The sequence below is a fragment of the Pan troglodytes genome, chromosome 15 (genome assembly GCF_028858775.2).
Source record: "Pan troglodytes isolate AG18354 chromosome 15, NHGRI_mPanTro3-v2.0_pri, whole genome shotgun sequence".
Lineage (NCBI taxonomy): Eukaryota > Metazoa > Chordata > Mammalia > Primates > Hominidae > Pan > Pan troglodytes.
Genome location: NC_072413.2, coordinates 97228523 through 97255844, shown reverse-complemented (window position 1 = coordinate 97255844; position 27322 = coordinate 97228523). Strand labels below are relative to the sequence as shown.

Sequence of the window (27322 nt, the reverse complement as noted above, 5' to 3'; positions counted from 1 at the left end):
CTGTGTGAGTCACTTCACTTTTCTCGGCCTCCGTTTCCTCGACTGCACCTCCTTTTTGGGTTATGCTGAGGATGAAATGAGGAAGCACCCACCTGGCACCGGTTGGGCCTGAGGCAGATGATCGAGAAGTGGATGCTTCTAGAAAGCCAAACACAGGAAAGTGTGGACCCTGCTTGGCAGCATGCCGAGTACGTGCTTTTCTTGGTCAAAACCATGATCACTTACCTGGGATCTCTCGCACGGTGATTTCCTACAGGTTCCTCCATATAATTCCCACTTGATAGTCACTGAAGGGGAGGCGCTTGATCACCAGGAATTTGGTTTTGCCTGTTTTCAGCCCTTCCATAACCAAATGAAGCTACAGAGGGAGGAATTAACTATCAGCTGTCACTCATAGGCCTGCCTCCCTAACCCTCCAAAGTCCTGAATGTCAGTTTTCTGGAGAAGTGCGGAGACAGGCAGCAGGTGACAGGAGGTGGCAGATCCCTCTGGGCTTGGAGGTGGCAGGCAGCCCTGGCTGCGATGTCCCTGCCCACTTGATATGTCTTCATCCGCAACCCAGGGAGGACGCGGGATCTACCTGGGAGATTCTCTTAGCAGGTGGGGCACAGATAAGGGTTTGGTTTGGGGCCCCAGTGACCCATTGCTAAGCAAAATGTGTGAGAGAAAAGGACTTCTGACGAGCCCAGGGATTTACATGCTGCTTTGGGAATGTTCTCTCCAGACTTTTAAAAATAAATAAAATAAACGTGAAAAAAAATATTAGCTTGGCTAGTGAGAGAAACTAAATAACTTGCTTGTGCTGGAAACTGGAGATAAACCCCACTCGCAGGTTGCCTTAAAAAACTTGCACTTCATCTATTTAGAGTTGTTATTTTCCCTTCAAATTAAGATGCGTTAAATCCATGTGTGTTGTGGCATGGATTATCTTTTTTTATTATTAAATCGTGACAGCTAATTATTAGTTCTGTCTGCACCGAGGAATAGTGCAGTGTTCTGTCTGAGGGACATGGCCCTGGGCTCAGGCTGGGGTTTGGGTGTTGGGATGGCTGAACAGGGCAGAGTTTGGGCTGGGCTGGTGGCTGGTGGGGAAGAGGGGCGCTACCTGGTATTCCTCATTGTGCTAGATGCTTTTCTTGGGTTATCTCACTTAATTCTTCAACCTTGAAATATATATTTCTAACCCTACTTTGAACTGGGGCTCAGAGAGGTTAAGGGAGTTGCTGAAGGTCACACAGCAAAGCAGAGTCAGACTCAGTCAGGCCTAGTTTCCTTGGATAGCAAGGGGTGTGGAGGATTTTGGGGATGGGTATTCTAACTCTCTCTGGCTGGCTGGTGGGGCCTTGATGGCGGGCACCACCTCTGACCCCATCCAAAATGGTCTTTGAAGCCCATCCCAGATATGACCCTGTGGATACAGCCAGAAGTCCTCAGACCCCCAGGGACCGTGGCCTGCAGTCTGTGGCTTTTGTATATACTGTCCTGTACTTCCTAATGAGGGCATTGGAGAGATGGGTGGTGACAAAGAATGAAGTACAGTGTAAATTCAGGTGCACCTGGGCCAGAATTTTAGATTTTTTCCCATATATATGATTATTTCTTTTATTTTATATTCACTGTTGCATAGACTTTTCCCCCATAAATACAAATTATTTGTTTTATTTTGTGGAATTGTGGTTTTGCCAGGGTCTTGCTATGTGAGTGTCAGCCAACTGTTTGCCTCCCCAGGTCTCGGTCCCTATAACTGGAGATAATGTTCCTTGTGTTTTGGGCTTGTTATAAGGTTTGATTCAGACAAGGTATACATAGAACAGGTTCCTGTGGGTTTTAGCTGTTGTTGATAATGGAGATCCTGCCGGTGGGATCCAGAGGAAGGGTCTGGCTTCCTAGCCTCCTGGAAGGACCTTGCTGCCAACTCTTCCCTTCTCACCTGCTCACTGACTTGCCTGAACTTACATAACTAGTTACTGGCAGAGCTGAGTCCAGACCCCAATTATCTCGAGTCAGGACAGGTGACTTTTTGCCATCCCAGGGTGCCCAGCCCTGTAGCTTGAGGCCATCTCCCCTGGTGGAGTCCCAGTTTCCTCAGCTGAGAAAGGGGGTGAGCCCTTCCTGTCCCACTGGCCTTCCAGGGAGGCGGCAGATCCACCTGCCATGTGAACTGTGCAAACCAGAGTCAAGAGTGTGTGCAGCTAACATGGTGACATCAGCACCAATTGTAGTTGAAAGTTTTATTGGATTAAAAAAAAGAGAGACAATACTGGTCACATAAATGCGTGTTTTTTTTTTTCTCTTAAGGTTTGAGGCCTTATTTATTGTTTTATGTACGTAGTTCCATACTTCCAGCAGTAATTCAGGAAACAGGAGAGAGAGATAAGGTAAGAAAAAGAGAGAAAGGCAGCTGGGCTCCCAAGGGGTGAACTTAACCAACATTCAGCCTGAGTTAATATTATTATTCTTAGTTTGTCTATTTGACAGTAAATAGTTAGTAATTGACTAAAGTTTTTTCAGTCAGGCATTTGACAGCTTTTTTGGGTGGTTGTTGCTCATTTGCATGCTTGGCTAATGCATTAACCACCAGGTCTCGAATCTGTTAGGAGTGGGCTCTGCTGATACTCTATAGAAATAAGGCTGACTGGCTGTCACCCTGTGCCTTTGGGGTCATCTTTTCACTGAGGAAACAAGGAAATGGAGTTTTTCCTTATTTCATGTAAAATTTATTTATTTATTTTTGAGACAGAGTCTCGCTGTCGCCCAGGCTGGAGTGCAAGGGCGCGATCTCAGCTCACCAAAACCTCTGCCTCCTAGGTTCAAGAGATTCTCCTGCTGGGCACGGTGGCTCACGCCTGTAATCTCAGGACTTTGGGAGGCTGAGGCGGGGGGATCACGAGGTCAGGTGATCGAGACCATCCTGGCTAACACGGTGAAACCCCGTCTCAACTAAAAATACGAAAAATTAGCCGGGCATGGTGGCGGGTGCCTGTAGTCCCAGCTACTCAGGAGGCTGAGGCAGGAGAATGGTGTGAACCCGGGAGGTGGAGCTTGCAGTGAGCCAAGATCATGCCACTGTACTCCAGCCTGGGCGACAGAAGGAGATTCCATCTCAAAAAAAAAAAAAAAAAAAAAAAAAAGATTCTCCTGCCTCAGCCTCCTGAGTAGTTGGGATTACAGGCGCCTGCCTGGCTAATTTTTGTAGTTTTAGTGAGATGGGGTTTTGCCATGTTGGCCAGGCTGGTCTCAAACTCCTGTATTCAGGTGATCCACCCGCCTCGGCCTCCCAAACTGTTGGGATTATAGGCACGAGCCACCGCACCCAGCCTGATGTTAAATTTAACTCATACTTACTAGATCTTACTGTGTGCCAGACACTATTCTAAAGACTGTGCAGATACTAACTGGTGTAATCCTCCCTATGACCTTATGATATGCGAATATCAGCCCCACTTTATAGAAGAGGAAACTGAAGCCCAGAGATGTTAAGTTATTTACCCAAGGTCACACAGCGGTGAGTAGGGTCCCAGGGTGTCAACTCCGGCAGTTATGTTCTTCACTGTGGTCATAATTTTGCCTACATTCCATCCACCTCTCTGCCCCACGAGGGTGGTAAATCAGGTATTCCTTTCATTTTGCAGATGAGGCAACTGAGTCATAGAGAGGTACCTTGCACAGTTGTCCTGTGAGTCACCAGCTCAGTTGCGCCTAGAGACCAGGCTCCTGGGAGGGAGAGCATTAGGAAAAATAGCTAATGCATGCTGGGCTTAATACCTAGGCGATGGGTTGGTAGGTGCAGCAAACCACCATGGCACACGTTTACCTATGTAACAAACCTGCACATCCTGCACATGTACACCAGAACTTAAAATTAAAATTAAAATAAAAAAAGAGGACAGGCTCCTGACTTCCCAGGGAGGCCCTGGGTCTTCACTGTGTCATGTCCCAGGAGCCCAGGCCTCGTGGGATCCTGTGTTCTTGAACTGTGGCTGCTGCAGGCCCTTTCTGCTCCTGGCTGGGCAATGAGTGATTTCCACTCTGAGGTCGAATCTTGGTGATGGGACTTGGGTTCCAGAGTGGGGTGAAAGAACCAAGACAGTAGGCACCCACCTGTCCTGCACACATCTGTGGTTTCAATGTTGACTGCATTTTGGGAGGAGCTGGCCCCCACCTCGTCATGAGTTACAGGCAAGTGGCCCTGTTGAGTCCAGAGTGGGGAGAGGCAGGCACAGTGGACTCTGGCTCGAGACCTAGGATGGCATCCTACTGTGGCTGGCATGCTGTGTGACCTTGAGCAGACAGATCTTCCCCGTCTCTGGGGCTGAGCCTGCTGGGCTGAAATGTGAGATGGAGCCACCAGTGGTTTCTAACAGCTGCAAGAGCCAGGCAGAAGGTCGTGCATTTCCCACCTCAATTCCTTTCCCACCTAGTAGTTCCCCCAACTTTCCTCATTTTTCACATTAATGAGGCTTAGGAGTCAGTTTTCTCTGAAGAAACTGGTGGTGAAAATGAAAACTGTTAGATTGAAAGCTTAGGTCTTTCTGCCCCAGGCTGTGAAGATCCTTATGGGAGAATTTGGTCCACTCACCGTGAGGTTAACAGTTGAAGCTCAGAGCCCCTCGTGTGACCAGGCCCTGTCCCTAATGTCCCTGTGTGGTTTGGCATTCTTTTCTTTGTGATGAGTGTACCCTGAATTGTATAAACCTCGGGCCCTGCAAGATCTGGACCCACCCTGGCCCAGAGCCTGCTGGGGGCGGCCAGTGACCTCTGGGCACACAGGGAGTGGGAGCCTCCTCAGGGGAGGGTGTGATCAGGACTTGCAAGCCTCGAGTTGGACCCAGGGAAGAAGAGGCCTTGCTGGAGAAGGCAAGGCACCCGAGGCTTCATTTTATTTTGTTTTTGAGTTTTCTTGACGCCTTCTTGCTGGTCCGCTGGTTTTGGTCTGGAGGGCCCTGGGGTGTCTCAGAAAGGAGGAGTCTGTGCTGAGGGTTGGGAGAGGAGAGCAGGGAGGGAGGGAGGAGGGAGCCCTTGATCAGCCACAGGTCTGGGAAAGCATCTGCCCCTCGCTGCTCAGACAGCTGGGAAACTGGGACCACAGCCTCCTCTGGGCGGAAAAATAGTAACAAAATAGCCTTTTTGTTGGAGGTGAAAAGTCAGACTCCCCCACTCCTGGTGTGGAGAAAAGGCAGCAGCCAAGGGCAGGGTGAGCCCCCCAGCCCAGGACAGACTGCTCTGTCTCTAAGCCAAGGCAATGTTTGATCAGGGCTGTTTTCCCCCATCCCCTGCCCTGGGGGCTGAGTGCCTGGGCAGCTTCCATGGCCTTCAGGTTGCGGGTGTGGACACAACCTCAAAGGTGCAGGCAAACAGGTGCGTGGGTCAGCGTCTACTGAAGATGAATCCAGAGGCACAGAGCCCTAGGGGCTGGTAGCCCCAGTGCCTAGGCTGTGCCTCTAGTGATATGGCACAGATGAAGCCATCCGTCCAATCCACAAGAGTGTCCAGAAAACACGCGTCTACCTCCTGATGACTGCAGGTGCCAAAGGCATCCTGGAAAGGAGTGGAGAAGGTGGCTTTATTTCAAAGCCTTTTTCAGGGTAGAGCACACCTCCTGGAGAGTGTAGCCAGCCAACCAGGGATTCCAGGCTCCTCCCTTGGGGTTTGAGGGCAGAGACTGGCTGTCCTGGGCTCAGAGAGACAACAACTGTCTGAATTCTTCTCTGTTCGGGAGAAAATGGGACAAACCTTCAGTGACTCCCTGCCACCTTCAGCAGCTGGCTAAAAACTGTTGGAGTTGGTAAACCCAGCAAAACTAAGTTTTCCTGGGGCTGGAGCGGGTTCTTTTCTCCTCCCACCTCAAGTTCAAAGCCAGCCAATTAAGAAAGCTAAACAGTGTGGTCTTCTCTCTGCATCATTGGCTTGTAAAACTTTCCCTGCAAACTAGGCGACTTTATTTGTTGGGAAAACGAAGTATATAATTTTCCTGACCTGGCCTTTGCTTTGGGGAGAAGGGGAAAGAGAGAAAGAAGTCATTTCCAGAAACAGACGGGCCCCGAGGAGCAAAACAAGGTCCACACTCCAGCGTCAGGGCAGCGTAGACTGCAGCGCTGTGGTCTGGAACGCTGAAAACAGCGTGTTGCGGGGAGGCGGGACGCGAGGCTCCAGGCTGCGGAGCCCTCTGGGGCCTGGGTCACTGTCTGCGAGGTGGACATCGAAGTCCTCCCAATTCTGCTTCCGAACCTCTGGGCGCCACCTGCCTCCCCGCTACTGCAATTTTCCGGTTTCCCCGACGTTTGCAACTTGCAAGTCTCCTCTCACTTCCTTCCATCTCCAGCAGCCCCTCCTCAAGCTTGGCCTCCTCCCCTCCCCGCGACGGTGCCTATCCCGAGCAAATCATACCCATCCTCTCCGCCGCCCGCGAGACAGCCTCCCCCGCCCTGCCCGAGGGGGACTTCAGGCCCCTCCCTCCAAGGGCTCAATGGTTGGGGTCCATAGCCCCCTTCATTGCCACACAGGAGAACACAATGGCCTTCCCCGAGGCCAGGGGCGCAGAGCTCCGCGGGGGCGGCTGCATCTCCCGGACCCCGCACCCGGCACGGCGCGGACACTTTGGCAACTTCAAAACTGCGCGGGGGCCTCCCCTGCGAGCGGTGCCCCTTTCCCGGCTGGCCCTGGCCGGGTCGGGAGGCTCCTCGGCACTGTTCCCAGGCCTGCGGGCGCGCCTGGCCCCCGCCTGGCCGCCGGCCTCTGATTCGCCCACGGCCTTGCGCCCATCGTCCACCTCCTTCCCTCTCTCTTTGACCCGCGCCCGCTGCGCACGTTGATTGTGCCTTGGTGGGGCGGGAGGGCCGAGAGGGCTCAAGGTCCATGCATAATTCGGGGGCTTAATGGAGCAGCTGCCTGAGCCGGGCGGCGAGGGGCGGGCGGAGGCGCAGCTGACCCAGCCCGCGTCTGGCCTCGCTGGGAAGGCGCGCTCCTTTCTTCCTCCCCTGACACTCCCCTCCCCCACTCGGCCTGGGTCCGAGGAAGGCGGGGGGTGGGCGAGTCGAAGGGCTAGCTTTGGGAAGGGGTTTCCCTCGTGCATCCGTGCAACTTTTGCTTTGGGGGGCGGGGGGCATGCAGTGAATCGGAGCCGCCTCGGGACCGGCTCCTGAAGGAGGTGGAATGCAGGTTTCCTCGGAGCACTCTGCAGCCCTGGAGTCTTTTTTCCCGGCTCCTTTCCCCCCGCCCCCGTCGGTCCCCAGCCCAGCAGCAGCCCAGCGAGCACGCCCCTGGCCCCGGGCCAGCCCCCTTCCCTGGCAGCCGGCGGAGATGGATGGAGGCGGAGACCCAAGGTCAAGGGCGGGGAGCCTGCCGGCCCCGGGCCCCTTTGTGCGCACGGGGCCGCCCCTCCTCCACCAGTCGCCTCCTCTCTGGCCCTTGGGCGCTCTCCCGGGTGGGTGACCTTCTCGGGCATGGGGAATGTGGAAGTGGTCCCCTCCCCGAAACCGCTGCGCGCCGGTCAGGTCGCTTCGCCGGGGTGGCATTCGTCCCGGGTGCTGGGGGCGCACGGGGATCCCTCTTCCGCCCGCCGCCATTGCCCTGATGAGTGGCGCCGTCTTCCTCAGCCCACCTTGGCGGGACAGAGCGGGCGGTTCCCGGGATCCAGGTGAGGCCGGGACGGAAGGAGCCTCCGGGAGTTCCCTTGTACAAAAATGTGATCATCCAGGGGCAACAGCCCCATCTCAAAGTGGGGATTTCGTGGGGACCTTAGTTTCTTTCCGAGTGGGAGAAGAGTAAGCCCGCTTTTCTCAAGGACAAAAGTGTTTTCCCAATTGTGTGGGAATGGAACCCTCCACTAGAGTGGGCCACCGAAGCTCCTGGAATTACAGGGATTTAATGTCAGTCCTCCTTTCAGCCTGACTTCTCTTAGGATAACCTCTTCCAACAAGAATTTGTATGCAAATCGTCACCTTGCTAGGAGTCTCTAGTTTTGTGTGTTAAAAATTGGCCTCCAATTGTTTAAAGCACTTCAACAGGCCCTTAAAGGCCCAGAAAAGCAGTGGTTGGACGCCCAGCCTGTCCACCACAAAGCTCTTAAGAAAATGTTCAAACATTTTCCCAAAGCTGTTACTCTGGAAATAAAACTGTATACTGTTCGCCTGTAGCCGATTAAAAGTTTACCTTCACTGTGACAGCTTTTCCAGGCTAGGATTGGAGCCACATCTCTATTTTCCATTTTTCAGAAATAAATCTAAACCAGGCAGAATTGATTTGCTATAACAAGAGTCAAGGTAGTATTAAAAATATGCGTATACATATATACTTACAATATGAAACAGTATGTTACACTTGCTGGGCTCTCAAGGCGAGTATTGTGTAAACGCACCGTCATGGCGTTTTGAGTAAGAGTTGATTTTAAAATCTCAGATTTAGCTAACCCAAACTTTGAGCAGCCAGCTTTTCTGGTGGAGGAATCTGAAGGCATTTGTCAATTTATTTTTTGCAAGCCCTCCGGAAAAGGTAACAAATTCAACACTTGGGAGCTCAAAGCTACTGCCAGTCCTGGACAGGAAGGTTTTCATATCTGTCTGAACTTGCTCGCTGATTTCTCAGACGTCCATTTATAACAGTGGGTCTAACAAGATAGAATCCGCCTTTGAATATCTGTAAATACGGGTAAAGATCACAATCCAGCACTCATAATGGTCCAAAACGAACTGGCAGATTCTCGTGTTTGATTAATATTTATGTTACCGGATTCCTTTACAGAAAGGAAGATGAAACGCTAATTATGTGTGTGTGTGTTTGACGGGCCCCATCCTAGGTCTCTGCAGTTCATTTAAAGGGATGTACATTTTAGGATTTTTGGAGACTAGGGGTGTGTGTGTGTGGGGGGGGTAATTGTTCATGTTTTGCTTGAAAGACAGGTAACCTGTGGTTGGCTGAAGTATTGGCTGGTACACTGAGGGAGAGGCTGACTTTTCATTTTCCTTTTCTTTATTTTGACGGCTCAACAGTGTTCAGAATTACGCATGATTTCTCCCTGTATGTTTGGGCTAAGGCTTGGACAGTGTGGTGGAAGGCTCTTGTTCAGGATCTTCCTCGAGGAGAACTGGTAGCCCCCAGGGTGCTCTGGCGTCTTTGCAGGGCACACTTTCTGTGCCTGAGTGGCAGGGTGGGCTGCCCTGCAGTGTGTGCTTCCGAGCCCTGCCATGTGTCTGTAGGGCACTTTCCTTGCCTTTTTTTTTTTTTTTTTTTTTTTTAGGAGCAATGTGTGGGAGATTTGCCTGGAAATGGGGGGTTCTGTCAGCTGGATCATGTTGAAATACCAGTGCAATTGGTAGCCAAAGGGATCCTGGAGAAGCCTCCTTCGGCGGTGCTGTGTTAAGCATCTTCAATTTTATTGCTTTGAGAAGCCTAGATTTTTGTATAGGATTTCCTACAAGGGTGGCTTCCAGAGTGGCACCTGAGTCCTGCTTAGAGGTTCAATAATATTTGTTGTTGCTGGAGCGTCAGGGGCCGTGTCGTTGTTAAAGCCGCAGAATCTAGAGGTTGGCATGTGGTGTCGGATAGTCTCGAATGCATTGACTTCCTAAACAGCCCAGGGCAAACCAGTTCATCTGTTAGTTGCTTCATCTATAAAATGGGGCTAGCCAATTGTTTACTTCCCTGTCCCTGTCCAGATATGAAAACAAACCCGTAGGTAGGAGTGAAGCAATTGCTGATTTCAAAGACATCATAAAAATGGAGAACTGTTATTGTTCAGTCCATGGGGGCAGGGTGACTAATTTGCAAAAGGGAAAGGAATCAAATAGCCGCTTCTAGAGGGTGTAATTTTTTACTGCAAGGAAGAAGAATTAGGGGCTTTGGGAGGAGGTTGATGTGGGGAGGGGGGCACTTGGTTTTTCAATTTAGTAACCTGTCACCAATAGGAAACTCCCCCACTTCCCCATTCATTTTAGAGGAGTGTTCCCCCACCCCAGCTCCTTGTTATTGTTGGGACTGTCACATGATTCAGAATCTTGATACTGAATAGTGTCACTGCTGCTCTTGACCTGAATACCCTAGAAAAGGTATTTTTCCTGATATTTGGTCTCAGGCCCCAGAAGGAGAGGAGCTGGACAGGGGACATGTAGACTTGGATTAGGGAGGAATGCATACAGCAAGCAGTCTTTAAATGCACAGGCTTGCTAGGTGCCGGTGAGGAAGGAACTCAAAGCGGACCAGTGAGGAAATTCTCACCACCTCTCAGAGCTAACAAAAATTGGCACTTATCCCCATGGAGCACACGGCTGCTATGAAATGGTACCTTCACTAGGGAAGCCAGAGGGCCTAAGTGTCCTATTGGGGCTCCATTTTACTTTTTGGTTGTTGCTTTTCTTTGGAAGTGTCTTGGTTTCTTTTTTCCAGCAAAAGCTGGATTACTTGAATTAGATTTTTCATAAAATAACCTCTGGCAGGGTCCAAAACCTCTGGATTAGTCTTGTTAGTTAGGAAATACAGAAGCTTTCTTTATGTATTTGGTTTGTTCACCCTGGCTGGGCCAAGACTTTGGGCTGGAGTTGTGGGGTAGGGGTGGGAGAGTGTGGTCCTCTCCTTTCCCCATGGGGGCCTTGACCCAGCCCCTGTTCACTGGCATTGGGGCTGGAGTGGGGAACGGCAGATACCTGGAGTCTGCGATGGTGCAGGCTTGGAGCCAGGAGCTGTCTGGTGCTTCTTAATTGAATACAGATCTAAGTAAATTCCACGTGGGCATGCAAGGCTGGGCAAGGAAGGCCGTGATATTCCCCTCTCCACGGCTGGACTCGTAACCCTCCCAACCTGACGGGCCTCTCCGCCTGTCGCTGTACCCAGCCCACATGGTTTGCGAGAAAAGGTAGGGAAGCAGGGGGACAAGATCATGCGACGCCCATGTAAATATTGTCTGTATGAACTGGGTCTTCCATCTTTTGTTAGTGGCAGCTCGTTAATTAACCAGCAGATTAGTGCTGCCTTCTTTTGACACATGCATGTATTTTGGGGTAGAGGATTCTTGTTCTCCTAAAACTCTGAACCGAACCGTTCAGAAAGTCTTCCTTCAGCGCCGCCTGCCCCTGCTCCCTCTCCCTCATGTCCTCCCCACTCACTCCCCTTTTCCTGTCCCCTTCTACCCACCCTTTCCTTAAACCCAAGTGGGCTTGTAGTCGAGTGGAGGACAGACACGTTAAACACAGCTAAATAAATCATGTTTACGCTTGGCGTCTTCGGTAGTGAAAAATCTGTTGGCTGTTTTTACTTCCTTATTTCTCAGCATTTGCTTCCTACCTGCTTTTGACCACATGCCCAGAAATAGTAGTTTTGTCAAATGAGGGGATAATGCCAGCCAGCCTTTCTCGCTGCCAAGGAAGCTGCTGGATTTTGCAAAACAGAGTGACGTTTTTTTTAGTGACACTGATGTTTTTTTCAAAGAAATTAGGATGTAGAATAAGGGTATTAAAATGCACTTAGGGAAGGGGAAAAAAAGCGACATGGTCCCCCCTACAGCACAGGGACATGTAGCAAGCAGGTTTAGAGAAGAAAGGTCTCATTTTTGTTTGCACTTGGCCGCTCCAAGGGCAGGAGGCAGCTGTCAGAGGCGGAGGAGCTGAGTCAGGTTCCCTTCGTCTCAGCCCCAAGACTTAATTTTCTCTGCCATTTTGGTGATGTGGTGCGAAGATTTTTTTTTTTTCTTTTTCTTTTGGGTTTTGTGTCTGTTTAGTCTCTGAGGCCTCCTGAGCGATGCTTGCTGCTTTCTTCCTCTGAGATTACAGCTAGATTCTCGCCCCGATCTGGAATTGGAGCTCGTTGGGATCCTGGCTACACTATGATTGTTTATGTGTAAGAGTGGCCCCGGAGGCCTCCCCGCCTCTGGGCTCTTATCTACGATGTTGTTTTGGGGTATATTTCATGATGGGGTGCTGGGCAGAGAACTTCCTGGGTAATTACAGCCAAACAGAGGCTGTAGATTTAAAAAAAAATAATAAAAAAACAGTTTCAAAACCAAGTAAGTGGCATATAAATACTGGGCACTCCTGTAGGGAGAAGAGGCTTGTCTTATCGCGGGATCTTTGCAGGGTTTCTGCAGTCAGTTCTGTCTGAGGTCCAGCACATCAGCTCTGTTTCAAAGACAGCTGAGGAAAAAAAAAATTACAACAAAATCAAAGTCAGCGTGCTATGATTTTCCCCAATTTCTAATGGGAATAGTCTGCAATAGAAATGATATTTCCATTGAGGACTGCGCTGCCGGTTTCTTTAATTACATTAAATAGCGGTATAAACCTCAGCTGAATGTAAACCTCTGTTACAGCGGCGTCTCGCGCGTGGCTAGATGAATCGTAAGGAGCAATGTTCCCAGCGTTAATGTGCTAACAATCTTTATTAAATTAATCCCGCGAAGTGTTAATTTTTACAAATTTTGTTGTGCACGCACTGCACGTCACCGCTAGTGTGTTAGGAGATGAAAACGGATTTCACGTCAAAAAATAAGTAAGAAGGTGGCTGTCAGACAGCTCCCTTAGAAGAAAATTTGTGATTTTTGCCATCAAATGTTACCTGTGCTGAAAAGAAGGCTTACGATATGTATATTAAATGCCATCTACATACAGAAAACTCAGTTAAAGGAACTACTTTGTTGAAAGTAATTACAGGCCTGTTCAATTTTTTAGTCAGTGACATTTCAGACTTGGCTTAGGAACATAAAGAGGCCATAGAAAAGATTTTGTTCTTATGTAATGCAAAGCACTGAACCTCGGTCTTCTGTAAGTCCATTAGGAAAAGGAAAAAAAATGAAAGGGAAAAAAGAGATTTAGTCATAAACAAAATCCAGGGGAGAGCTATATTTTTTTATTACAATAGTAGAAATCAATTGCCTATAATTCTATTAAATGCAACCAAAAACAAAATGTGCATTTAAACTATAGCAGGGTCCTCCTTTTTACAATTTGATTTCTTTTGTCTTTCTTTCTCTTTCCTTTTTTCTCTTTTTAACCTTCTACTAACCAAATTTATTTCTGTTCCATCTGAAACAAGAAACCCTGCTGGCCCTGTGGTTGTCTGTTCCCTTATGGCTCAGGTAGAGTTTTATGGTCTGATCTTAAAAAGGTTGATGATGCTTACATTCCTCATATCCATGACTCCATCTGCACCTGAAATTTCTGTTCCCTTTTCTGGCTGCTTCGGGCTTGAGTCATCCCAATAACCTCCTTGCTGGGCACTCCGTTTTCTTTATGTCCTTTTTATTGGCTGTGCTGTTTATTTTCATTCTTAATTCTCCGGGATTCTCGCAGCTCAGCCTTCCTCCTTCTGTTTATTCCATTGCACTGTCTGTACATGGCCGTTGAGCAAAAGCCAGCATTGGAGTTCGTGGGACCTTGGAACCACAACTTCCTGAACTCCCCAGTTTGTAAACATGTTTTAGGGAGGGCCAGATTCTTAACACGTGTCAGGATTCAGTGTTTTCCGGGTCATTCCTCAAAGGTCAGGCACAGTGGATGCTGAGGGGATAGAAAAAGGTGTCCTTAGTTTAAAACTCACTGTAGGCACCCAATCTGAAGATGAGTTTCCTGGTTTTTGCCTTGTGTGACATGTGAGTTCTATCTTAACTGTGTATTTCCACTCCCACCCCCAGCTCTAAATTAATGAAGAAATAGGAACATATCTGAGGGATGCCTGGCCAAACTTGTCATTGGAGTCTGGCCCCTAAGTTCCATCTGGGAAAGGGCTACAGGGTCCCAACCCGAAGTCCCACATTCTTTATGCTTGGTATCCAGATGATTTATCTAACACTTTACTTCGGTTTGCAGCCTGCCTTCACTCTTCGTCGAGTTATGCTTCATGCAGATGACATGTAGTATACTGTTTGTGGCTCTGGATGCAACCGGAGAGAAAATTACTGAAGGATCTTGAATTAAATTGTCTTAGAAAGCAGAGACTGCTGAAGGTTGAAGCAGCTACCACACCTCTGATCAGAAAACCTAAATTGGGAGGAAAAGGGGCAATTCCTCCATTAGGTATTGACTGGCTGATTTTGCTGGTGAGATTTGGAGAATCTCTCAGTTGCAATTTGTCCTTGGCCTCTGTGGACTCTGGTTGGATGCACGCAAGACATCTTAACATGTCCACGTTGCTGATAGATGAGTGTTTGTTTGTGTATGTGCATATGTATATGTATATAGAACCTCTCTTATAGATAATAGATGTGCATGCACACATTTTTCTAACCAGTGCGACACATGGCTTCACCTTCTGTTGTCCTCAGGCCTGCCCATTCCAGGATGGTGGGCCCCAATTTGGTGGACCCTGCCTGCCTGAGGTCACCCAGAGGAGTTATATTCGTTTTTGTATCTGTGTCCTGAAGCCGTGATGCCTAGGAGCAAAGGAATGATCAGCGTCCCGGCTGGAGGACAAGTGTTTGTGGTTTATTTGCATTTCAGTAGTTCGGAACACTGCAGGATTTTCCCCGAGAGACAAGCAAAAGAAGAGTCCAAGCTGCGTGTCCCTCACTGCGCCCCCCCCACCCCCTGCAAATGCCCACTTAGGGGCTGGAACGGCCAGCCCCCTCCACCTCCGTGGTTCACAGAAGATGGCTGAGGGATGCCCTTCCTCCTCATCAACACTGAAGTGTCCTCTGCTCCCTCACAGGGGCCTTGGTGTTGGAATTTGTGATGTAACTTCACCAGTCCTTGGGTCAGGGTGCAGAAAGGGGATCGGCAGCCCTGGAGTATTTCAGCTGCCTGCATCTTGAGGAAATTGGAGTTGGCAGTCAATGAAACAGGTGCTTTTGGACCTGGGGAAGGGGTGTGCCCGAGCGTGCCTGCCTCTAAATTGCAAGAGGCAGCTGCTGGGGAGGATGTTCCCTTTCCAATCTCTGGTGGAAGGAGGAGAAAGGTTTTGGTAGTGTCGGTGGGGGACGCGATCATTCCTTGGCTCTGCCTTTCCATTTTCTGGGATGAGATTTCGGAAGTGCTCCAAGAGGAGGAGCTTAGAGTAGGGCAGCCTGGCTCAGGGTGCTTCCTGAGGTGTGCTTCTAGTCTCCCTCACGGCCAAGCCTTCTCATGGTGGGTGCAGGTGGATACCCTGGTGGCCACACAGGGTCGTGGGTGGCCTGTGGGGAATCTCTGGATGGTCGTTTGTGGAAGTGATGGTAGAAGTGGTCTCAACCCAAAGATGAGCAGTTGCCCATGTTCCTGGAGGCCCCTGGTGAACCCACCTCACTTCCTGCAGCCTGGCACTCCTCAGTGACCCTCTCTGGATCCATTAGGGCCTAGATGGTTGATGAAGGATGCTGGACAGGCTCTTTCACCTGCATTTGAATTCTTACCCTCCTCAGCCACCTGCAAGGACTGCTGTCTTTCAGCCGGCCGCCCACATAGCGGCCAAACGTAGATTCGAACTGTTTTTATGTCTCCCGTGTAATGACCCCGAAGGAACTCTTTAAACACAGCTGTGCAAACCCTTGTGAGACCTGACTTTCCCTTTTTGTTGCTCTTCTTTCCAAGGACACCTACATGTTCACCCCCAAACCAAAACCCATGGCAACAAGGGACTAGAGACCTGTAATGGCCATCGGGTGCCCAGACAAAACAGTGGTGTCTGATGGAGAATGAGAATCCAGGAGTGGGAGGTGGGGCCTGGGGAGCTCCATCGCCCTGCCTGGCATTTCTAGGTGCCCCAGATGCTCTGGGGCAGTGAGCTGAGCCACGTGGCACACCCACTCCCTCTCTGGTCCTGCCTTGGGGACCCACCCTAGACTTGCAGCTTTTCATGGTAACCTGCGTGTTCACTTAAATGCTTTGCTTTCCCTTTCTGCTTTATGATGATGATTGTTGGTATATATTTTACAATGAAATGGAAAACAAGTTACAGTCATTGCTGGTTCCTAGACCTTGGTAATTAAAAGCTAAAAAAAAAAAAAAAAGAAAAAAAAAGAAATGAAATAATACCTGTGGAGTGAAGGAATTTATTTTTTGAGTCACCCCCGACCCCAAAGACCTGTGTAGCTCTGAAATTGAGCAAATGAAGAAGTCTCCCTAGAATTGTTCTTCTCTATTCCTGCTGTCTCAGCCACTCCCCCTCTACACCCCCCACAGCCCCCCAAAAAAAGGGATTGAGAGAAAGACAAATGATGAGAAGGCCAGTCTTGTCAGGTGAACACCCAGTTCCTGTCTCATTTAAGGTTGCACTCCACTTCTTTCAAATAGGAAATTGCCAAAATGGATGTCATGGGCTGCTAATTAGATGTATTTTAACTGCAGGATCATTTTACCAGCTAATACTGTTATTATGTGCTTCAATGTGAACCCATGGTGGAGCTGTTAAAATATGAGCGTGCAGTCTTAGCAGACAGCTCTTGGAGCCGTTGGGATGGGTGGAGGGCGCTTTTCCTCACGGCCCTGAAGATCCCCGGGCCAGGCCCTGTGCTGAAGATCGGAGCCCTTTCAGCTTCTCAAGAGGTGCCCCCTGCTCTCCCAAAGACCATCTTCTCCTTGTGTTTAGACCAGGGCCTGAGCCTCCAGGAGGCCTGAGCTCTCCAGCGTCACATCTCCTGCCCTCTAGACATCAGGGTTCCCTCTGGACCAGCCTAGAAGTGCCAGATGACCACAGTTCATGCCTGTGCCTACCCAGAACAGGCAGGCCTGAATCTCACACACTGGAGTTTCAAGTCTGTGCTGGCTTCTCCTCCATCTTCCCTCTGTAGCAAACCGGAAAAAGAATCCTAATTTCCCGTTGGGGTGGGAGGAGATGAGCTAGGATCAGGATAATGATTTTTAAATGTGAGCCAGGCATTTGACTTCACGTTATTTCTTTTCCCCCTCACGCTCTTAATACTTAGCATTTTTTTCTATCATCCTTAAGACAAAGTAGCTGGCAAAATATTTAAGTGATCAGAAAAAAATATTTTTATTTGCCCGCGTGCGAATTGGGTTATCTGCCTATCTTGTTTATGAAATTTGGCGCTGCCTTTCCTGCACAGTACATTCGCCTCTCAAATCTTTCCCGGCTCCCATTTCCATATTTCTGCGTGCTTGTTCTTTGTTAATCACTTGGCAAGCGCTTATTTGAATATTAAAAATTTCTTTAATCATCAAAGGCAGGAGCACAGTCTCATGAATATTCATATTTTTCCCCCTCCTCAGACTGGATTCTAGTTCATTACCCTGCAGTAAAAGCCAAACAGCCATCAATCGCCCTCATTACAGGCTCTGGCGTTTTGATTGGCTGCCTGCTGCCCAGAGCTTTTTTTTATTTTTTTAATTTTTTCCCCCTTCTCCTATGAGCTGTCTTGTACCTGCCAACAACCAAAAAAAAAAAGAAAAAAAAAATCAACAATGCAAGAATAAATTTCTCTGGTTGGAAAACAACTTTGCAAACTTGTCAAACAGTCCTTGTGGCTTGCTGCTGCCACCGCTGTAGCATCCACCAGCGCCACCTCCTTCCCCCCGCTGTCCTTCCCCCACCAAAAAAAAAAAAAAAAAGAAAAAAAAAAGAAGCCCAAGATAAAAGAGAGGGGGGGAGAGAAAAATAAATAAATAAATAAATAAAAAGGGAGAAACTTGAGCCTCAGAGATGAATATTTGTCAAGAGAGTTGACGTAAGTTTCATTTGCATAATGACTTTGTACTTCTGCATTAATAAAATTTGCATATGAAGCCATGTTAATTACTCCTGATCATGCTTTTTGCATTCATGCATAGTAATTTTCTCCGACTTGTGAGAATTAATGTCTTGGCATGGGGGGAGGGGGCGCGGGGACTGTCAGGTTCCCTTGCCAGTGTCCCTCACTCACACGCGCTGCCTCCCTGGCTGTCTCCTTCCTTGATCTATGACTCATTTCTGCACTATCAGTAGGAGTTCTCAGCTTAAAAAAATGTATCAATTGAAAGGCACCAGTAGGGAGAAAAATACTCGTCTCCTGCACAGTGTATTCCAGACCACCTCTCTCTAGCTCTGAACATGGAATCTGTAATCCTCCCATTTGGGAGGGGACGCCCCAGAGGCTTTAGGGGTGGGGAAGGCTCGAATTCCCCCCGAAACCGGGATGGGGCTTTTCCAGGCGTTTTTGTGTCTCCACGCTCCTCGGCGGTGGGCGTGTTCGCTGGGTGAGTGCGCATGTGTGAGGAACGGAGCAGGAGCCTCTGCAAAGTCCCTCTAGAAGAGAGACGGGTGACAGACCCCTGTGGAATGCTTAAACCCATGAAGCCATCAAGAATGAGCTTATCTAGCATTGCCCTGTTTTGGAGCCTAAGAAGCGGGATTTTAGGGGCCTTATTTTTAGACTTTTTTTTTTTTTTTTTGCATAGACCTCCAAAGCCAGCGTTTTTTTGGGAGTGTCTTGCAGGTCTTTGCGGGGCGCTTTGCTATGCTCAGAGAACATCCTCTTGCTTTCTTCGCTGGGCAGCGATGATGCCTTGGAAAGGACCATAGGGAGTGGGGAAAGTTTCAGAATGGAAAGCAAGAGAATGATAGTGACCGTTTGGTGAGTTTCCTGGATCTCCGGCTCTGGCTCAGGGCTGACCTGACCCTTCTTTTAAAGTTGAGGGAGCTGAGGCTCTGAGAAAGTGACTCACCTTCAGCCACGAGGCCAGGAGACAGCCGAGGAGGAATTTGAATCCAGTCCTCTCGGTCCTCAAGGCTGTGTGGCCTGGGAGCTCTGGTGGCTTCCTCTGTGCGTGTGTGGGTGCATACCCTGTCCCACGTCTCAAGCGCTCCTTAAGTGCTTTCTGGATTTCCCAGCTTCACTTTTAAAGGCAAATACCCCTCCTCTGAGGAAGGATGGGGGCTGGGAGGTAGCCTGGGACAGGTACTGAGGCTGTTTTTTCAAGTTGAGGTAAGAGTCACGTGATGTACAATTGACCATTTTAAAGTGTACAATCAGTGGTTTTGGATCTATTCACAATGTCGTGCAGCCGTCACTCCTGTCTAAGTCCCGAGCATTTTCATCACCCCCCGAAGAAACTCTGTACCCATTAGCCACCCCTCACACCCCTACTGGCTCCCCCCAGCCCCTGGCAACTGCTACTTTCTGTGTCCATGGATTTGCCTCTTATGAACATTTCATATCCATGGAATCATGCCGTAGGTGGCTCCTTTCATCACTTTGGGCTTTTGCAGTAGCTTCAGATTTCTTGAGTTCCACCCTTGGGAAGGGCTCTGGGTTTAAGCTGCCCCATGTGGAAACCTCTCCCAGTGTAGAAGGTGCTCTGGGAGCCCCAGAGAGGCCCTGCAGAGCTTGGGATTTGAAGCCCCTCTCCCGGCTGCCCCCCTCCCCTGCCTCAGTTGAGCCGGTCCCTGGAGCAGGTGGACTTCAGCAAGGTCACAATTGCTAATGAGACTCTGGGGAAACCTGTCCAGGGCGGCCTACCCCCTGACCCCTATGCAGGGAACAACGCGTGGTGTGTGACATCGCCTTTACAGACCCTGGCCTGAGCCCCACCTTGGACGTTTCCAGGAGAAGGGTGTGGCCAGATGCCTGTTTTCTACCTGCTCTGCAACTGTTCCTCCCACCACGGAGACAGAGTCAGCTCCTTAGCACCTGGGACAACCCTTACCAGGCCTCGAGCTGCTTCTGCTGGTTTCTCAGTAGTGATAAATGGTGCTGGCTGTGTCGTGGCCTCACCCAGAACCCAGGAACCAGAGCCTGGGTTTGGCCTTTGCAGCTTCCAATGGCTGGATTGAGCCCAGGGATCTCAGACTTCCGCCCACTATGTGGCCGTTGCTCTAGAGATCCCAGGACCCCTGGTCACTTACCCAGCTGCAGCCCTAGAGGGAAGCAGAGCATTGCGGGCTTCAGGGACACAACTGGGTTCCAGTCTCAGATCTCCCTAAGCCTCAGTTTTCCCCCAGTGGAATGTGGATCTTTTCTGAGCGAGGTGGCTGTCATGATGATGGATGACCCAGAGCCCTCGGTGGTCTGCAGGGAAGGCCTACATAGGGATTTGAGACCACCAGTGGACAGGATCAAATGCAGTGTCCAGTGCTGGAAGGTTCAGGCTAGGGCAGGCTTCCAGGAGGAGGCAGGTCCTGACCTTCCTTGAGGGATGGCACTAAATCTAGCATGGCCTTCCCCTCAGCATCTGAGGCTGAAACTGTTTACTGGTTCCTCAGCCACATCCTTCCAGGGCTATCCCCAGCTCAGAAATACCCTGGGCCCGAGGCCTCACCTAGTATGAGGTCCTTGTTGGTTCAGGGGGGTCCGAGCAGTGTTGGTGTTAGCTTTGACCTCTTGACAGGACACTGACAGCTTGCAATCCCTAAGCAGGGGGTCTTCTTAAATGCCCTGATGCCTTGATCCTGGATAACCCATGTTTTAGAGAAACTAGGGCTACAGAGAAAGAGCCCTGGTTCTGGGGCCAGACAGCTGGGGTTTGGATGGGGCTGCTGATGTCTGCAGTTTTCTGCAGTCACGCCATCAGTTTCCTGGTCTGTGCAATGGGTATTCTAAGCCCCAGTTCCCGTCAGTGTGTTAGGAACTTCAGTCCAATGAAGACTGACAGGCTCCTGGCTCCTGGTGGCTTGCAGGGTCCTGTGGCTCTCCTTGCGATGGGGGAATCCACGTGGGGGCCCTGGAGTGGGCAGACTCCCACCCGTGCAGACCTGTGCTGGGCCTCCCTGGCAAAGCCGGCTGGGCCCAGCTGCCCATCCTCTTGTTGACGTTTCCTTTTTGTCTCTCTGATGCTTCCCTGCTCAATTATTTACCCAGGGAATTTGGGCTTCTTCACTTGTGGTTTTGGCAAGGGCTTCACACAAATGTTTTGCCCTGGTGGTCTCTTAGCCATTTAAGATAAACGGCTAAATCAAATGCAGGCCTTGCTGCGGAGCTGAGCGAGCTGTGGGGCTGGGCAGAGGCGGGGCCGGCCCTGGCCCTGTGTCCTTGCTGTCACATGGCGGGAGGCCTCCCAAGCCAGGCCGAGACATTAGGAGGGGGTGAGCAGCGCCAGGGTTTTCTTGGGGTGTGGTAGGGGGGTGTGAAAGCCTTCTGAAGGGCATTGCGGCTTGGGTGCAGCACGCTCAGTGCTTGGGGCTGGAGAGAGCCCCCAGCTGGTGGTCTGCCAGACAGGAGGCTAACAGAGCCCAGACACCTGGAGGCGGACCCAAGGTGTCCTGGGCCTGTAGGAACAGCCCATCCTGATATAGCAAACAGGGGAGGCTGTGAGCTTCCCAGCTCTTCCAGGGAGGGGTAGCCCGAAGTTTTGGAAACAAATCCCCAAATGGAACCTATTTGATTGCTCCAGAGGCCCCCACGTGGGGGGTCCTTCCTGAGAGTGGGCCCTGACAGCCCCCGTTCACCCAGCCCCCTGCACCAGGCCCCCAGAGGCGGGGTCCTGCCTCCCCGACAGCCCAGCCTGGCAGCTGTGGAAACCGGGCCCTCCCCAGTGCCCCCTGCCCACCTCCCCGAGCCCATTCCCTCGCCTGTGTCCCGATTGCCTTCCCTGCAGGGCCTGGCACCCCGGGGGCCTCCCACCCCCGAAGGGTGGCCTGAGCTGAGCCCCACGCCCCGAGCCCCGTCCCACCCCGTGCCCCTCACACAGTCCAGGGCCCGACTGACCAGTCTTTTCTATTGTTTTTTCTCCAGGGCCGTGCAGGCCTGCCCAGCTGCCAGCGGTGGCCCCCATAGCTGCCTCCTCCCACCCTCACTCATCCGTGATCACTTCACCTCTGCGTGCCCTGGGCGCTCTCCCGCCCTGCCTCCCCCTGCCGTGCTGCAGCGCGCGCCCGGTCTCGGGTGACGGGACTCAGGGTGAGGGTCAGACGGAGGCTCCCTTTGGATGCCAGTGTCAGTTGTCAGGTAACAGACGACGCCGCGGTGGGGGGCGGGCCCCCGGGATGGCGGGGTGTGCCATGGGCAGCGCTGGAGCAAGGTGGGGACCCAGGGAGAAAGGGCAGCTCCCACCCAGAAGGCTTTTTGGGGTGCCAGGGGAAGTGGTAAAGAATGTTCGCTGAACTATGAGCCAGGGCCCGGTGCCCCTCGGTCAGGAGTCCCCCACGGTGCCCCCACCCGTTCTGAGAGTCTTGCTCCCAGAATGCATTCCCCAGCCTCCCAATCCCGCTTCTTTGGGTTGTTTAGCGACAGCTTAATTGGATAACACTTAACATCTGAGGTTTTCTTCGGCCCTTGCCACTGCCACCCCCTCCCCCACCCCAGACAATCCCCTGCCCCGCCAAGACCAGGCTAGGGGAAGATTCCTTGGTTGACTGTGTACATTGCTGGAGCCGTCCAAAATGCTGAGTTTCTCTTTGGGGAAATGTGTTGCCCATTAGCTTTGAAAAAGAAAAAAAGTGGCTCAAAAGGAGCCTCTTAAAAAGCTGTGGCCACGAGAGGGAGTGAAACACTGTGAGGTGTGTGAGGGGTGGGGGCGGGAGCTGAGTACCTGCTGTGCGTCCGGCTCTGGGCCAGACCCAGACACAGCTGTTTGTGCCGACTCATCCTGCTCTCCCGGGCGGGCGGTGTGGCTGCCCATTCTACAGATGGGCAGATGGGGCAGTGTGGTGACACAAACTGGCCTCTACCTGCCCTGCTTCTCCCCAAGTGGAACCCAAGATCTTATTCTGCCTAGGGTCTCTGGGAATCCTTGGGGTCCCTGGGAATTCAAGGGCAAAGGGCCCTCTCACAAGTCTGTCCCCCCAGCATCTCGGCAGGGCCTGGTGTGAAAGCACTGTGGCCACGCAAACCAGGATGCTGACACAGACACATGTGGTGAGCAGCCGTGGCCTGGTTTCTGTGGCAGGGGCAGGAAAGGAGAAGGGGGGTGCAGAGCTGGGGCAGATTTGATTGGTCCCTACTTTGTCACCAGGCATGTTGCAGGCTTTCTCTTGACTTGAATTGTGAAAGGAAAACTATTTTTATTGGGCAGGTTTTGTTTTTAATTGAAGCTGTCCCCACAGGCGGTCCCTGATGGAGCCACAGCTCTGCAAAAGCCATGGCCACAGCTCTGTAAAAGGCCACAGGCAGCCCCTGCTCCAGGGTCCAGAGCTTCCTGGGCTCCAGAGCTCCCTAGTAGGGTGGCCTGGAGCTTTAGTGTACCCTCCCTGCTGTGACAGGTGGTGACATCATAGGATCTGGCTTCCAAAAGGGAGTTCTGGTTTCTTACTGGACTTGTGCCTTAAAGGCACAAAGCAAAACCCAAAATCTCCTGGGAAGGAGTCGGAACCACTTGCAAAGACGCCGGCTCCCTTTTCTGGGCTGTGCTGGTCCCCAGGTGCTCAGGCCTCCTGTCCTGGCTCAGTAGATCTGTTCTGTGAGTCTGTGGAAGGCCCTGCTTGCTGAGCAGGGGGTGCCTGCTCTGTCTGGGTGGTTGCCTTGCTCTCTTGGCTTCCTGTCATTAGTGCTGCAGCCCCGGCAACCACTGGGGGGGCCATGCTATCAAAGATCAGCCTGAGTGTTTATTACTGGACGCGGTCAAGTTCCGTGGCACAGAAATCTGATCTCACCAGAGGCTCACCCAGGGCTTTGCTTAACCCTCTGTTGGCCCTACTTAGAAGTTGCTGAAGTAGATGAGACTCAGCTAGAGGACTGAGCCGCTGCCTCATGTGGCCAGGCCTGCTTAGCATCTTTGTATGGTGCTGACCAGGAGCTGTTACCATCCCCATTTTGCAGATGGAGAAGCAAGGGCTTGGGGAGGGAGAGTGGCTAGCCAGGGTGGCAGAACTGGGATTTGTCCTTGGTTGCCTCCTGAAAGGCCACCCCTCTTCCTGTGGAGCCACGCTGCCTCTGCCGACATCCACGGGAGGTCGAATGAGCTTTCCACTGCCTTGGCTCTGGGGGACTCTGCCATCAGCAAGTCCTCATACATGCCACTAGGATCCTTATGAGGACTGTGTATGGAGGGCCTGCTATGTGCTGCATTGTGCTGGGCATGTGTACCTTCTTGAATTTAACCCTCACAGCAACCCTAATACTTTATTCTCCTCACTTTGCAGATGAGAAAATGATGTTCAGAGATGTTGAGTTCTCACAGCTCACGTCTATCCGTCCATCCATCCATCCATCCATCCATCCATCCATTCATCCCTGTATCCATCCATCCATCCATCCATCCATCCATCCATCCATCCATGCATCCATCCATCCATCCATCCATCCATCCATCCATCCATTCATCCATGTATCCATCCATCCATCCATGCATCCATCCGTCTACCCATCCACCCATCCATCCATCCATCCATCCATCTATCCATCCATCCATCCATCCGTTCATCCATCCATCCATTTATTCATTCTTTAGCTTGAAGCCATTTGGAAGGCACCTAGCTTGTAGCACTGTGCACACACAGGAAGAGTCGGCAGGCAGGTCCCTGCCCTCGTGCAGCTTGCATTCTGGTGGTGGGGAGGACAGGGAGTGGGGACCTGCAGAAGGGGAAGGAGGACCTGCAGAAGGGAGGGAGGGAGTGGTGGAGGTGGGATTTGATCCCAGGCTCTCCATCCAGCACCTGCCACATCTTTGGCTTTGGCTCTTCTTCTGGCATTAAAGGCCTTTTTAGATTTTAGGCCTTGAGAGCTGTCAGGACTCAGAGCCTGTGAGCAACCAATGCTTGATTGCAGTGCTCTGGGAGGGACATGAGGAAGGGCAGTGTCCTGTTCCTGGGGTTGGGACTGCAGGAGGCTGAGCCCCTAGGACTGCTCCAGGAGACCCTTCTAAGGGGCCTGCTCTTACCTCCTGCCCTCTGCCACCATGTCCGGTACAGTTCTCTTTTTTCATTCGGTCCCAGTTCATTGGCCCTCACCAGCTTGCACCACCATGTTTCCCGATCAATTTGAATACCTGAAACTATCCTATTCTGGTGTTTTTTGTCCCTTTGTGATTTGTGTCCCTGGCACTGGGCTGTTTGCTTAAGTGTTTTTAGTGCCTGTTTAATTAGTAGTTGGAATGGAGTCATTAAGTTCCCAGTAACCCGTTAGGAAGAAGCAGGCCTTTGTAAAGATGGAATGGGCCTGCTGTCCTTACTTGGTTTTGTCCCTTTTCGGATCAGGATGCATTGAACCCATCTCTTCAAGTTAATATGGAGAACCCCAGTGTAAACGTGTTTCACACAGGTTAATTGCGTGCCTGTTACCACATCTGCAGTTATTTATAGAAGGATGTGATTTTACGGGGGGAGAAAACCACACAGGTATGTGTGTTTGTGCACACCCTGGGCTGGCAGCATCCCAGGTGGCCCTGCCTCCCGGGACCCCAACCCTAGACCTCTTTCCAATGGTCGCAGTGGGGAGAAGGGACTCGGGGGTCCTGACTCTTTTTGACTCTGCTGAAGGAATGTGGGGCTTTGAGTCTAGGCATTCCTGGGGACTGAAATTTCTTCCCTGAGAAATTTCACATAGAGGATTTGGCACAGTGGCTGTGGGGTCAAGAGCCTCAGATTGTGTTCCTGGTCTGTGCTTCAGCTGGCCAGGGGCCCTAAAGAAGTCATTGCCTCAGTTTCCCCTTCTGTAAAAATACACGTATGTATGTATATGTGTATGTATGCAACACTTGAAAACGAGGCTCGTGTTATTTTCTGAGGTCAGTGTGGAGCTGCTGTGGGTGGAGTGAGCATGGGGCTAGCTAGGTTTCCAGGGCAGGGCGTGGGACATTCAGAGAATGGTTTGGACACTCCTGGGCTTTGTGCCCCGCATGCCGGAATCCTTCCCTGTTCTGAGGCTTCCATGATTGGAAAGCGGTGGTCAAGTGTATGAGACTGCTTGGGGGTGAAGGCTGTTCTGCCCCGTGTAGTCATTTCCCCTCTCCATTCCTCAGTTTCCCCATCTATAAAATGGAGCTAAGGATAGGACAGGCTCTGAAGGGTCGTTCTGGGGATCGTGTGAGATCATACGGGCCAGGTGCTGAGTGAGCCCTGTCGAAGTTAGAGTCCATGCACGAGCGGAATGGGATTCACGACATTGAGACTCTGTCAGGTCTCACTTCAAGCTGGATCCTCGCTTTCCATTCTTAAAAGTATTTAGCCTTTTGGCTGGCTCAGATCATGTACCAGCTTTGGGAGGTGGAATAGGAACTGAGACACTTCATTGCATATTTAAAAGCTGCAAATGGTCATCAGCCACGGTGATTAATGCGTGTACTTGGTGAAGTTCAAGGTCTCACACAAGAACACACAGGATCCCAGCTCAGGGAAGTGGAAGTGTTTGGCTTTAATAGAGGGAGTCAGTTGCAGTCATTAGTATATGCTGAAATCACAGGGCAATCTTGTAAAGTTAAATTCAATTTACTTTTCTACTGAAATTGTGCTTGCTGTGTTATTTAACTAGTCTGGGGTTTCTTGGCATGGGTTAAAGGGACAATAAAGATAAAAGAATACCTGTAAGTAAATAGTAGGGTTTAACCATAGAATCTATCCTTTTCTCCTCCTTCAATTATATCCCAGTGTTCATTTTGTGTTGGTTTTATAACCAGAGCCGTCCAATGGGGCGCCGTGGATTAGACCACCCTAGCTGTGGAAGCCTGATGCAATTAATACAGTCTGCCTGGAAAGTGGCCTTATTTCTGGAAGTTTTATGTTAATGATATGGTCTGTGCTTTGCACATTTCATACCAAACAAGAAGCAAGCTGTAGTTTCATTCTGGACTGGGTTTGATTAACACCGGAGGATCCATGGGAAGCCAAACGGTGATGCGGACAGAGATGGTAGCCTCACCAGGCCCCTGCTGATGCGTCGCCTTGATTCTGGTGCAGGGGGTGCCAGAGACACTCCAGGAGGGCGTCAGATTGGCCACTGAGACTGGAGGGAGGGGTGAGTATGGGGGTGAAGACAAAAAAAAGAACCGTGTGAGTGAGCGTGTGTGGACAGCAGAGCTCCGTCGTGGGAAGGTTGGAAAACATGCTCATGGGATTCCCTTTGCAAAGTAACGTTTGTTGTTAGGATCCTTCTGGGCTAACCAGACAGGTCCTAGTGTTGATGGGGGCTGGCTCCATGTAGGAAAAGGGCTTTCAGGGGAGTTATTAAAAATTTAGAGAGTCATCTGTATGCCTTGCAATGTCTACATCGCCCAAGGGCCAGTGGTCCCAGCATCTGCAACGCAGCCTTCACAGCGCTGTTGCTCTTCCTGGCGTGCAAGCGCTGTTGATTCCACCCTAGCACCTGCCTGCTTCTTGAGGTCACACTGCTGCAGAGGCTGTCCATGCCCGCCTGCCTTGAGAACCCAGACGCCTCTTTCTGTGACCGGAGGAAGTGCCAGGAGAAGCCATGGAGAGCTGCAAGCCCCCCAGTTGGGGGAAGCTGATTCTGAGAGTGCTGGAGGTAGCCAAGGGTGGCAGGGCTTGGTGGATGCCAGAAAGTCCCCTGTCCCACGTAGCTGGAAAGTGACATTTCCTACAGCATCAGCAAGGGCCAGAGGAGCTG

At 50.9% G+C, this 27322-nt stretch overlaps 1 protein-coding gene across 4 annotated transcripts in view; it reads left to right on the top strand.

The window, feature by feature from the left end:
* BCL11B (BCL11 transcription factor B) overlaps positions 1 to 27322 on the top strand; it is a 103017-nt gene that overhangs the window by 19097 nt on the left and 56598 nt on the right. For 2 of the 4 annotated variants that reach the window (XM_009428435.5, XM_001151763.7), the window contains exon 3: positions 21560 to 21772. The exons of the other annotated variants lie outside the window; for them this stretch is intronic. In XM_009428435.5, the coding sequence (XP_009426710.1) occupies positions 21560 to 21772 (213 nt within the window). The remainder of the gene's footprint in view (positions 1 to 21559; positions 21773 to 27322) is intronic. 4 annotated transcript variants of the gene reach the window in all.